Below are 14,663 nucleotides of genomic sequence, written 5' to 3' on the forward strand. Positions count from 1 at the left end.
CAGTAATTTAGGAGTTGTTTGTTGTGCATTATTTTACTGTGGGCTGTATGGTGTGACCCCGAGCATGTTAGAGTGAGTGTTTTGTATCAGTGTGATAAATATAATAGATCCCTAAGTAAATTGTTCCAAAACGTATAATGTACACTCCTTCCTCTCTCGAAACAGCCATCTTGGATTACGTCACAGAGCTGACGACAGCTCCCTCTGGTGGTGGTACTGTGTACTAGGTCAGTTGGACTCTGGACCCCATGGTGACCACACTGGATGGCGGTAGTGCCTCAAATTGTTCCAACAAAGATTGTATGCAAAATAAAAACTTGTGCCCAGCACAGGCTGGGTCCTTTTCCCTGCCAATCCATAGGAAGAGATGGCGGTTGGATGACTTAGGTTAGTGGAGGTAGCCTAACTGCCCTATATTTCCCACCATTTTCTTATGTTAGTAGAGATAACCCGATGGACCTATCTTAGTACTTTAAACATAGCTGCGCTACAGCAACGGTTCCACGTAAATCAGACTAAGAACAGCCGACCAGTTGCAAAGGATAAAGTAATCTTTACCTAGGTTTCAATAGATATAAATCTATCTTCTTCAGAAGACGGCAGTATTATAACATGAAGTGATATGTCCTTATCGTTTAGGCAAACATCCGCATAGTTACATTAATCATATAAAATATAGCCCTGAAAACAGGGTTTGTCAAACAAATAAAATAGGTACGTAGAAGTTGCAGAGCGCCTAAGTCGCTTAGGCGCTCTGCAACTTCTATGTACCTATTTTATTTGTTTGACAAACCCTGTTTTCAGGGCTATATTTTATATGATTAATGTAACTATGCGGATGTTTGCCTAAACGATAAGGACATATCACTTCATGTTATAATACTGCCGTCTTCTGAAGAAGATAGATTTATATCTATTGAAACCTAGGTAAAGATTACTTTATCCTTTGCAACTGGTCGGCTGTTCTTAGTCTGATTTAGATGGACCTATCTTACCTTCAAAATTCAGACTTCCCACCAGTCCCTAGGAAGAGGTGACGGTCGGATGACTTAAGTTAGTAGAGGTAGCCCAAGTGACCTATTTTCCCGCCATTTTCTTATGTTAGTAGAGGTGTGTTGCATTGTTCTGATGGAATTTGAACATCCCGCCATTTTCTGGGGGATGCAGTTAGGTTAGTGGAGTTATCCCAGTTGACCTATCTTCCCACGAAAATTCAAACTTCCCGCCAAAACACGCTATCTTGGAAGACGTCATGCGTTGTTGCCAAGCTTACACATCCCCATATTGGATGACATCATCGCCGCATCTTGGATACATCTGGCAACAAAGGAATGTGGGGTGGCAACAGCCTAGCCCCACTACTTGTATAATATTGGTTTTTTGCGCAGCATTTCCCATAAGTTTAATAAACCCTACAGTTATAAACAACAGAGTCACCAATAATATATTATCCTTCATTATTTACAAGTCTACCAACACTGGAATAACTTTTCGATTCCACGACCTTGGAAATCACGTGGTTTTGAGGAGAAGTACTTGTGAAGCCATGTTTGGAGCGCATTTTCATACAGAAAGGAAGTTCCTTGAAGATTGTTCGACTGAAAGCGAAATATCTCAGAGCCAAGATCAGGTGAATAACATGAGCACAGAGTGACTTCCATGCCCAACTCCTGTATAGTGTTTTTTGCCAGTCTAGCAAGATGCAGGCAGGCGTTATCGTGGAGTAACATCACTTCACACAGTCTTCCTGGTCGTTGTTCTTGGATTACGTCTGTAAGACGTCTCAGTTGTTGACAATAAATGTCGGCAGGAATTCATGGTATGCCACGCAGTTGCTGTTCCACCAGACACATAATATTATCTTTTGTGAATGCATGCAGATCTTTGTATGGGGAGATTCTACATTATTTGGGCTCAAACTTTCGTCCCTTTTCCGTATCTTAGCATATGTATGTACGTACTATCTATTAAACGAAGGACCTAGAGAGGCTTCGTCCCGCCGTAGCCCTCAGTGGTTCAGAACCCCACAACAGGTCACAGCAGTCCACCCACCACCGCTGCCCCACACCGAGCCCAGGACTATTATCTTAGCATAGGGCTACCATTTGTCGTCACCAGTACTAATAAATGACAGGAACGGTCACTGTTGTCTGGAAGCCAATTGATGACAAGCAAGCAACAATCCACAAATGGTCAACCTCTGAGTCTTGTGATGTTGTCTAAGAGCACATGGTACCCATACACTAGATTTTTGAACCTTTGCCATTGCATGCACCATAGTGGAATGATCAAAGTTCATAACTTTTTCCAGTTCTCAAGTACACTGACCAGCATGAGTGTGGATTAGTGCATTTAAACGATCTTCATCAAACATCTAACATCTTCTTAAATGTGGAGAGTCACTAACATAAAAACAATCCTACTTAAAACGAGAAAACCATTATCTTGTCATGCTCTGTCCATTGGCATTTTCCCCATAACGATGTTTCTGGTTGCCTCCCCAGCTGTCACCCCTCTACTGAAATCAAACAAACAAAATTTGACGGAAATGTTCCTATTCTGTACTCAGCACCCCATTTTAACGCATCCACAGCTCCACTCACCATCTCCAAACGACAAAATGATAACATGTAAACTCAGATAGGAACAGTGAACTACAAATAAAAAATGCAATCGATAAATAAGCCCATAGCTATTGGAATACCAAAATACAAAACAAAAACGCATCGAACTTATGCCACAACCTAATATTTTTCCTCTCGACCAGAATGACTACGTTTTTGGAGTATAAATTTTAACTTGTTTATTTTGGATTCCAATTTATGTGTTGCGCATATGATATGATGAACAAGACAATGACAGTATAGTCGAAGGGTTTCAGTCCTCTGAAGTATGATCTTGAGCTTTCGATTTAAACAACCTACAATCTCTGTATGTTGTGAATAAAAGTTCTTTCACGTACACCCATTGGGACAAGAGGCTCCTTTTTCATTTCTTGCTTGTGTATTTTGGCCATTCCTGCAAGTCCCTGCAAACAACGAAAACTGCCTAGCTCGAACAATGAAAGCTAGCTTGTTCACCTCAGAGCTGATTGTGAGGTTCTTGAGTACCCAGTAGGTTTTCCAGCGGCTGCTGTTAAAGGATGCACCTTACCTGGGCTGGTTAACTCACCTCAGAGTGGAATGTGGGGTTGATAAGTTTGCGGTGCACCTTCCACCGGCTAACATCAATGGTGACTAACCCATCACCGACGAAGGCCCGCATAGCGTTGGTGCATAAGGTGCCACGGTCTATCAGCTTTGACGTCAGCAGGACGTGCTGCACATCGTCTGGGTGTGCCACCATCACCAGCAGCATTGGCCCCACATACAGCCTGCCACAGGATAACCAGGGTAGCCATGTGTTTATTTGTTGGCATGGCAGGCAAAATCCTGTATATGTATAACTAATGACAATGACACAATAGCTGAGGAAAACGACAATATACCAGTGACTGTATAAGATCAGTAAAACGCTCTAAGAATTCATTACGATTTAATGTCTTCAAATTCTGTAATCAAAGTCTCTAAACGTCTTGGCAGCAAGTCAAAGACGGAGTGCATCTGTTTCTGGAGATTTCTATAAATAATTCATTCGTCTTTGACCACAAAAATTCATTAGTAGCAACGGCGGTTTGCAATGAACAAGTGCTGCCAAATAGTCTATATCTACATGCACATGGATATTCCGAAAATCACACTTAAATGCCTAGCAGAGTGTTCGTCAAACCAGCTTCACAATAACTCTCTAATGTTCCATTCTCAAACAGCGCACACATAAAACGAACAGCTATATCTATCTGTGAGAGCTCTGATTTCCCTTATTTTATTATGATGACTGTTTCTCCCACATAGGTCGGCGTCAACAAAATATTTTCGCATTCTAAGGAGAAGGTTGCAGATAGAAATTTCGTGAGAATGTCCTGCCGCAACGAGAAACGCCTCGTTTCTATTTTATCCACCTCAAATCCTGTATCACGACCATGACACTTTCCCTCCAGTGTCTCACGGCAGCCATATTCGACGCACTAACAATGGAGTAAACATGCAGGGCAACAGAGTTGCGATGCTATCATATTTCAAAGATTATTTCATCATTCCTCATGCGCCTATCTGGGCATTGTCTTGCTGAAGTATGCCATATGGTGTTACCTCAAGACAGAACAGTACATCAAGATCCAAATCCTCCCTGTAGGAGGTGAGATTGTATGTTGACCCAAGCCAATTCCATTGAGAGTTCGTTTGGCAGGCCACTGAACAAATTATTGTACTAGAACTGCAGTCACCATGGTAACACCTAATACGTAAAGAACCATCACTGTAAGACATTTTGAAATGATTAACAGTAATAAAATACGACCCTTACCTCAGCAAATGAAGACTGACATTCATGTGCCTCTCGAACAGTATGTGGTTTATGATTTTTTGAAAGCATAATAGTATATGTGATATGGATCCAGCCTCCAGAGAACCTCTTCAAACAAGATGCCCAGACAAAAGAGTAACATGAATGCTGCTACTGAATCAAGATGTCAAGACACCAAGATAAGTTTTAGCTGACTATCCAACGTATTATTTTCATAAGAAGATAATAGCTCATAAGATTCGAAACAGGTGAAATGTTGTACCTCCATCCAATGTGATCAAGAAATCTGGGAATAAAAAATTGATTTGCGAAGTAGAGGGTGGTGTACTCACCTTTCTGAAACACAAAGAGCTGGACAAGAAGACATTTAACTTTACATAATGTGAGATCATAAATGAGGATATCTTGTTAACAACAATCATGGCCATTTTCGAAGCTGCTGCTTTTGATGAAACTCGTAATTTTCAGATTAAAAGATGGTCATATGGCATGTTAAACAGATCGAGAATTACACGAGAAAGGCGAACAATGGACCATTTCTACGAATTTACAACATGAAGTCAAGACATGGTCGGCAACGTGGATCACATAACTGCATCACAGTTGCATTTCATTATGCTGGCAACTAGTTTCAAACTACAAAGGTAATTTCCAACCCAGGTCTTTTGAAGATAAAATATAAAACATTATAAGAAAACATAAAAATTAGAAAAGTAAAATATAGGTCATAAAATTTCGTTAGTTGTTCGCTAAAGTATAATACACCTTTTCTAACAGTGCTTGGTTAGTTGACAGTCAATTTACACTTACAGTAGCCAGTATACACATAATACATAGTCACAGTGAATATCAGAACGATTTCACATTGTAGACGTGTTCACCAACTGCAGCTGAAACAGACTAAAGCCTAGTGCTGAAGACAGCCCCACAAAAAACAGATGGTGTTACGCTATCTCACTTGGCATCCGTACAGGCTCCTGCAGTCAATGGTACAAATCATTAATATTCCTGTGCATCTTCATATAGCACATAAAAAATGTTATATCACAACTAACAAATGTCAATATCTTACATCGTTGTCAAAATAATCCACATGGATATATAATGCAACGTGCTCCATTGTCAAAAAATTTCCAGGAGAGATTTTTTTTATTTCAGAGTTTGCAGTACTAAAAAGGAAAAAATGCTATTTTTTTGTTTCCTAGTATATGTGCATGCTTGAGATGACCTTGGCCATGTTTCTGCACAAACTCACTAGGTGGCAGGGCTGTGATTAGCAACACACTGTTTGGGTTATTGACGCATTACTTGCGGTGACACAATGGATGCTGATTGTGAGCAAAGAGTGAGCTTTCAGTTCTGCTTTAAGCTCGGGTAAATCCCTAGTGAAATGTGAGCAATGATTAAGCAGGCATACACATGCAAGGCACTTTCAAGAAATTGTGGTTTCAAGCACTTTCAAGAAGTCATGGTTTCGAGTGACACAAAAGGTTTTGTGAAGGCAGGGATTCAGTGCAAGATGATCCCAGACCTGGTCGCCCATTTACAGCACATTCTCATCAGCTACAGTAATTTATAAATCTTGAATAATATCAAAACCTGGAACATATACTGGATAATGTAGTTCATGAATCACTGGTCCATCAAATTCAGCACTAGGCTTGGAAAAAAAACAATAATACTAGTTTCTTGATGGAAAAACGATTTACAAATATTGCATTAGCTAGGTTAATGTCTGTGTTGATTAATTCGAATGAAATAATGTTAGGAACGTCATTGGCAGCAGTCTCTTCAATAGCTTCAACAATTTGCTCCATAAATCCAAGCACACCTCCAATACTGTTTAAAATTCACATGGTTTAATGTCTATATTAGGCTTTTTCAAATGAATAATGTTTTCGAAATTTGTCAAGCTATCCTGACACACAGGAATCTATTATTTCTCCATCACAGTATAGTTTACTGTTTATCAATATAATATTCAGAGTTACAAAAGTTGAATAAAAATCAACCAGTGGAACATTACTAAAGCTGTCTCGTATAGGCACAGTCAAACTTTTTTCCAGAACAAATGACTTACCACTCAACTGAAATGTTATGCTCATTTATTAATAAATTTTTGATATAATTAATGAAACCGCACTGGGAACCAAATATAAGAATTCCAGAGAAGAAACCAAAATGTAAACATGGTAAGCTTTTAGCAAATACTATTTGATGCAGTAATAGAACCAAGTGGTTGTGGAAAAACGACATTAATGATTGCCAACTATAGTCTAACTCCAGGATGGTTGAACTGGAAAAAAATTAATCATTTGTACATTTACTTTAAAAGCATGGATCAACCAAAATAAAGAGAATTTATAAAAATGTGGAAATAAAATTGAAGATAACCCCAATGAGAACATTACTACTTTTACCGTAAGTAATGATGAAATTATACCTCTAGACTAATGCGAAAATATTTTACTAGAAGTAGACATAAATGAAAAGAATTTTTTATTTAACTCACACTTACTCAAAAATACCAAAACAATTAGTCAGAGATAATCTTAATTCTTTAAATATTTTCAGGTGAGATGACACATACTTAAATCATATCCATGACAAGTTTGTTGGGGAAAATTTAATGTTCAACGATTTTAAAGAAATGTGTAGTAAAAGTTGGAATGACCAGTTTGGATTGTTTATGACAAACATGAGTAGAATACAAAATAAAGGTACATTCAGACACCAAATACAACATTTCATGAATGTTGAGCAAGAAGGTTAAATATAAATGTTTAAAATAATGTGTTAATGTTTTTCACCTCTAATAAATGTTTGCAAAATAAGACCTGGAGGTCACAGTCCACTGTAGAGTGAAAATCTCATTCTGGAAACATCTCCTAGGCTGTGGCTAAGCCATGACTCTGTAATATCCTTTCTTTTAGGAGTGTTAGTTCTGCTAGGTTCGCAGGAGAGCTTCTGTGAATTTTGGAAGGTAGGAGACGAGGTACTGACGGAATTAAAGCTGTGAGGATGGGGCTTGAGTCGCGCTTGGGTAGCTCAGTTGGTAGAGGACTTGCCTGCGAAAGTCAAAGGTCCCGAGTTCGAGTCTCGATCCGGCACACAGTTTTAACCTGCCAGGAAGTTTCATATCAGTGCACACTCCGCTGTAGAGTGAAAATTTCATTAAAGAGTGTACACTTCCAAGACTGCTTTATGTGAAAAATTAGCTGTAACTGCAGTTAGGGAAATAATGTATGGGAAACGAAAATTAGGTATGGGCTTAGGTGTGGATGAAAATGATTGGGGAGTATAAAAACATTAATCCTTTAATTATTTTCTATATAAATGAATAACTTCAGCATAGTTTATGCAAGGCTACCAAGTGGCAAAACTCAACCAAAAGTAATTAATATTAAGAATCCAGTTACAGAATTAGAAGAATATAGTTTTCTTATCCATATTTAAATGACACTCTAAAGGAGCAGAACGATGATAAAATTGAAAAAGGTGGTACTTTACCGCTAATAGGGCCTATACTTGTTGCAATAGAGTTGTATTACAAGCTTTTTTTTTAAAAAAAAAAGAAACATGATGTGGGTTAACAAAACATGAGGCAGAATTTCTACCATTACTTCTTTCAGCAATAAGTACAGTTTTACCATATACAGCTGCTGGAGATGCAGCAGCAAATGCAACAGCTGATATCGTAAATGCAGTAGTAAACCAGAAAAAAGCTGATAAAGAATTAGATGAGTAAAAAGACACAACCTAGCAATACAGAAAAAAATCTGGTACTGGAATAAAAAACAAAAAAAATCGTAGATATAATAAAAGATTATAATAATCCTTTATCTAATTTTGATACAGAGAAACTTGGTAAGCAATAAAAAATAAATACTTTCATGGAGGATATATGACTGATGTATTACCTAATTGTCCCAGAGAGTATGAATGTGGAATAGTACATTTAGATACATCTGATCATGTTTTTACTCAATGGATTTGTTATTACAAGAATAAAGATATACAATTTGTTGCTGATTGACTTGGAGGAAATATACCTAAACGACTAGTTCACTATTTGGGAAATGCAAATTACATAAGGTAATTTATAGTCATTTGTGTAAATTTGTTTCAAAACTGTTATTGGATAAATATAAATTCAATGTTATTTAGGCTTTAACAATTGGGTATTTTTGGAAATAAGATAAATAAACAAATTAATGAATTAGTTTCATTGAAGCAGTTAATGTAGTAGCACTAATTGATCAAGAAATTGAAAACATAATTAAACAGTTTCATGGTGAACTCAGCCATTTTCAAATTAAGTAAATGATATACTGATCTTAAAGATAGAAGATCCAGTAAGTGGTTATGATTCAGTTACCAAACAGTACTTAGAAAAGGAATTATTAAATCTTGTTACAAAACCTGAATACACATGTATTCTAACAAAATTCGTTAACTATGTCACTAAAACAAAAAACCTGAATACACATGTATTCTAACAAAATTCATTAATTATGTCACTAAAATAAATCTTGATAAAATGATTAATGAACTTTGTAGTGATAACTATAACTCTATAACAAATCTTGAGATAAATATGAAAAGTATTTGCTTTAGGTAAATATAATAGATTAGAAAAGTAATACATGGTAGACAAATAATTTAATTTACTTTTATGAATGCAAATGAACAAGAAATACAGTTTTGAAGATGGCTTCTGACTTAAAGGAATTATTAATTATATTTGATGAAATATTTGAAATCCTATTAAATTTTCATTTTGTATAAATGGACAATTACATCTACTGTTTGAAGATTAACAAGTTTGTTGAAACATATAATCCTTATAGAGTGACAAGTAAAAATGGAAGACAAAGAATCGAAGGTCTTTGTTCTATTTGTAAAAGTAAAAAAAGTATATTACTGAAAAAAATTTGTAGGTGACGTTACTACTCGTGAAGAAATTATTTATGATTTACATGAAACAATGAGAATAAATTTAAATGAAGAAATGTCATTTCTTTTGGTATTGATATTTTATAGCAAGCTGATTGAGTGGAATGGATCCTGGAAAATTATAATGATAATTTAAAAGTAAAGAAAACGATATAAATATTTAGTAACTCTAACTGACTTTTCCAAAATTAGCTTGTGCTACTTAATATAGCTGATACTTTTGAAAAAAATATTTAGAAAATGATCACCAGGAAATTTACAAACAGATAATGGTAAAGGATTTACAAAACCACTACTGTTGCGTCTAATGAAAATCCGAAATTTAAAAAAGGAGATAAGGTTAGAATCAGTAAATGTAATGGAGATGTCGAAAAAGGATTCACAGCTAATTGGAATTTGGGTTGGAATAAATAACAGATTCAATTACATATAAATTGAAAGATGCTGATGGAAATTTAAATGAACAATAACTGCAGAAAACAAAGTACTGAGATGTGTATCTTATTGCAAAAATATGAAGAACAAAAGGAGCTAAAGTATATGTTAGATAGTTAGAATTGATAATTCACATAATAGTTGGGTAGAGAAAGAAACTATGATCTTATACAAATTTTTATATGTAAATGGTTTCGCTAAGAATGATAAAACTTCCAGTTTTATTCTTTCTATGTTACCCTAATGAAGATACATCTATACTCATAAATCACTTAAGTGTTAAAAATGTGAACTATTTATATTATCTGAAAGGTAATGCTATTTGTGTTGCATATGCATATTTTAAATATCAGATTATCGATACATAAAATGTTTCAAAATTCAGCAGTTGATTGTTCTGATTGATGACTTTCCATATAATAATTATAATTGTATTATGAATTTTTTGCATCTGAGATGAAAGGCTGAATTCTTGCGGCTGTAACAAATACGTCCTCCTTATTTATGAATAAAAATTAATTAATGAACTGTTTTTGAACTTTTGTGGAGGGACCGAATAGGAGCCCAATTTTTTGTAAAGTTGAATATTTGTGAGGCAAATAGACAGGTCTGAAAGTACAACTCAATTTGGTGAAGATTTATTGTATCATTAATGAATTCTTCTTCCGTGTAATCATTTGGAATATTAAAACAATTACGATAGCAAACAATATGTTAGTTTTCTTTCATTCTTTCATACAAGTTTACTGAATTAGGAACATAATTAATCTTAACATTTCTTCACAGTTTGGATGTCTATCTTGAACAGGGTGCAACTGGTTTTGTAAATTTTACCTTTGTGTTCTAATGATGAAGTAGATATAGTCACTGTCATCATCGAATAATCTTAAAAGAACAGAAGTTTGTCTTAAATTACAGTTTTCAATTTCAGGAACAACATTAGGTAACAATACATCTATTTCTCTGTTTCTTCTGTTTTATACATTGAAAGCCAGATCAACTGTTTCTTCCAATATTTTATTAGTTTTTCATCCAATTCACATATTTCTTGTAAATATTTTATTTCTATTTCTGTAGGAAACTACTGTTTCTTTTTTAATATTATCTTCTAATTGACAGTAAAACTTCTTTAGTCACCAGATCTGAAAATTTTTCAGCTGGAAATATGTTATATTTGAATGCTGATTCATTTATATAAACTGTGTTTGGTTTTATATTACAAGGTATCAGTGAATGACTGATGCCTAATTTGATGTTTGTTTGTGTGTCATTTTTATCTATATTATCATAAATAGCTTCTCTAGGTCTTTTATATTGTAAAATTCTAGCTAATCTGTTCTTTGAAACCATGGATTATTCTGATCATCAGTTATCACTTAGACTTGCTTGCCAGTATATGCATGTTTCTTTTTAACCTGGTCCATGATCGAGTCCATTTATCTTTCTGAAAGACGATTTTTAAACAATATGCCACCAACTTTTTTTCTTGGCATACATCTTAGAAGTGCTAATGTAAATATTTCGTTCTTTCTTCATCTCTACTACATCAGAAAGTATACTTCTGAGTTGTACACATACTTGATCTTTTGCTTGTACTTCTATTGCCTGTTGTTCAATAATTTTTGGGATTTATTTTTTTAACAGTTCTCATATACTTCAGATAATGGAGTAAAATTTTTACTATAGTAAGGTTAACATTGTCTCCTTACCGAATTTTTAAAATTTTCAACAGTTAATTAATCCATTTCTTTTGAACAAGATTATTAGGTCTTAATGTTTTAATTTACTTTTGAATAAATTCATATTGTAGAGCCAAAGGCTCATAATATTTTATTTTGGTGTATGATATTTCGTTTTCTGTAAGAAAACTAATATAAACCTTTTCCATTTGTTTAAAATTTCCTCAAGCATAAATAAGTCCCTCTGAAATTCCGTGTCAAAATTAAAAACTTTCATTTGTAATTAATCATTTTTCTCTTCAAACAATGGAAACCAAATGTCTTTAAACCAGTTTCCTAGATTCAGCTAATTGTTATTGTAGACAGATTAAAATATATTCATCAAAGATGTTGTGGTTGTTGAGGTATTTGCAACCGAATGTAGTCTACTGGCTGTTTCAACAGTCACTGATTTCATTTACATTGAATAAAATATTTGATAGAAATGTTAGCTAGATTTCCGTAATTTCCTTAAGTGTGTGTCACTGTAGATCACAATTTCGTTTTCATGGAACATGTATTGCACTAAAAACACATAACTGAAATAAAAAATACAAAATATAAAAGCTACTGATAGAAATAAAAAATATTTCATTTATACAGTTATCTACTCCAGAGCAACATGGAAGAGGATTCAATTATTAATATGAATGATTCCTTAGATAGAGAAAATAAAGCTAATCTTTAAAGTACTGAGTTGTTTGGCCATAAAAATCATAGCCTTTTTCTAAATCTTCTGATTTCTCTTGCATGAAAATCTTATTTGATCTGCTTGTAACAGAACACACAAAATGGTAAATAGTTTTACCATGGTGATGATAATTATTATATTCTTTTGCCCAATATTCAATATGTTTCTCATATCAGTACACATTATTTTCACGAGTAATTGTTATATATTCATCTTTAATTTTTCCAAATTCTTTCTCAAAGCATTCTCTAATTTTTGCTTCATCAATAACACAATGATGCTTTTTTAATTTATATGTTTTTGGATACTTTGTTACCAACAGTAACAGCTTAGAAGCTTCGATTGTATTTATTAAATAATAATTTTAATGAAACTAATGAAAGATAATCTCAATAAATGAAAGTGTTTATATTCAAGAAGTGTAGAAATTTTGAATGGGAGAAGTCAATCCATAGCTTTCACACACAGAAATATACAAAGGATAAATATTCACATATTTGTAAAGCATGAATTAGAAACAATCAAAGAAATAGATGTATCAAAGTGCATTGTGTGTGTGGGAAAAATATTACATCTGAATATTATAAGAAATATTTAAAACAAATTTGGGGTGAAGAGAATTCTAAAACATTTTTATTCATGAAAACCGATGATTTTGATAGTTCAGCAACAATGTATAGGTTCCCAAAAAATTAAAGAGTTCAATGGTTTTGACTTAAATCCCACATCTAGGGACAAGCTCTCAAGTAAATGCAAGATTTGCCACTTAGGAGATAAGTTAAAAATGGTGTGTAAATATGGAAAAGAGATAATTACAAGGAATCTCAAAAATGTTTATGGACATACAACCATAAAAAAATTAACTGAAAACGAAAGTCATATTTCAGAAGTCTAGTGTTTTTTTTATTTTTAACAGATAGAGCAATTCACAGTTGCTTAACTTCATGACCATTATAGACGAAATAATTTGCAAAGAATATTACAAATTTAGAAAAGCTGATTCAATTACATTTATTACTTGACATTATAATACTCGAAAAATCTTTGGAAACGATTACCATTTCAAAAAAATCGAAATTAATGATGGAATTTTTCAGAATAAACTACTGAAATAAATAGTTCCGTTTTATAAAAATGGATCTGAGAGGAAACAGTCAGAAAAACAATCTGAGATTGTCTAGCTCATAAAGCAATTAAAAACAGATCGCTAACTATAACTTTTGAAAATATTAGTAATTGAATAAAGCCTCATCATTTCTTAAATGCAGCAAAACCAAAAATTATGAAAATATTTAAAGACATTTTTTAAACTATTTAATGCTTGGAAGTAAATTTTAACTTTTTTAGTGAGTACAAACTGCAGAAAATTGATAATGTTCTGAAATTTGGACAACAAACACAAATCTACACTACATTATGGAATAGGATTTGATTAAAAAATTTGAGAGCATAATGTGAGATACTTTAACAAAATATTCTAATTTTCAAGAATGATTATAAGGATGGATATTAAATAGAATTATTGGGCTTCAGTTATTAATGTTTATTCATTTGATGATGAATATCAAGTGTATCCATTAAAAATTACGAAAAGCATGAAAGAAAAACATGTAAATTTATTGCATTCTAAAAACAATAAATATTCACATTATTGTTGAATTAAAGGTTTTTCCTTGACTCTTTTCAGCTCGAATCTCAAAACATAAAGAATCAAAATTTTTCTGAGATGTGATTACTCAACTTCAATAGTAAAGAAAAATTAGACACACACGAAATTACTCATTTAACCGACTAAAAGTAGAATTACCAGAAAATGGGTCATATATAAGTTTTGAAAATTATGGAGATACATATAAAGGCACAATTGTTATTTATGCAGATTTTGAGAGTGCTTTAAAAAGATGGACCACTGTCAACAAAATCCAGAATATTCATAAGCAATTAAGTATGAAAAACATGAACCAAGTCGATTTTATTATTATATCTAACACATTAATGGAGATTAGAAAACAGTCCAGTGTATACACAGGACAATGCTTTGAAAAAAATCTACTGAATGTATAAAAAAAGAGGCGGAAAAAATTGGGAGAATTTATTTTGCAATTGAAGAAACGAGATCATTAACTCATGACGAACAATCAAGAAACAAAAGATGGAAAACTTGTACACTGTGTAGACATCATTATACAAGAAATAACTCTTGTACCAATTTATTTACATAATATATATTTTAATAATACACGATATGATTCTCATTTATTTGTGAAAGAACTTGGCTATGATAATAAAGACATAGATTTAATATCAAGCAATGAAGATAGATGTATTAGTTTTTCAAAGAAGACAGAAAGTTTGAAGATGAGATTTATTGACACATTTCGGTTCACGGCTTTTTCACTTGGCAAACTTTCATCATATCTGAACGGAATCAAATGAAAAACATCAGAAGAGGTATTCAA

General features: G+C 33.5%; 1 protein-coding gene across 1 annotated transcript in view; it reads right to left on the reverse strand.

The window, feature by feature from the left end:
- LOC126412674 (cytochrome P450 4C1-like) overlaps positions 1–14,663 on the reverse strand; it is a 139,030-nt gene that overhangs the window by 90,171 nt on the left and 34,196 nt on the right. The window contains exon 3 of the mRNA XM_050082378.1: positions 3,172–3,373. Coding sequence (XP_049938335.1) covers positions 3,172–3,373 — 202 coding nt within the window. The remainder of the gene's footprint in view (positions 1–3,171; positions 3,374–14,663) is intronic.

The sequence above is a fragment of the Schistocerca serialis genome, chromosome 7 (genome assembly GCF_023864345.2).
Source record: "Schistocerca serialis cubense isolate TAMUIC-IGC-003099 chromosome 7, iqSchSeri2.2, whole genome shotgun sequence".
Lineage (NCBI taxonomy): Eukaryota > Metazoa > Arthropoda > Insecta > Orthoptera > Acrididae > Schistocerca > Schistocerca serialis.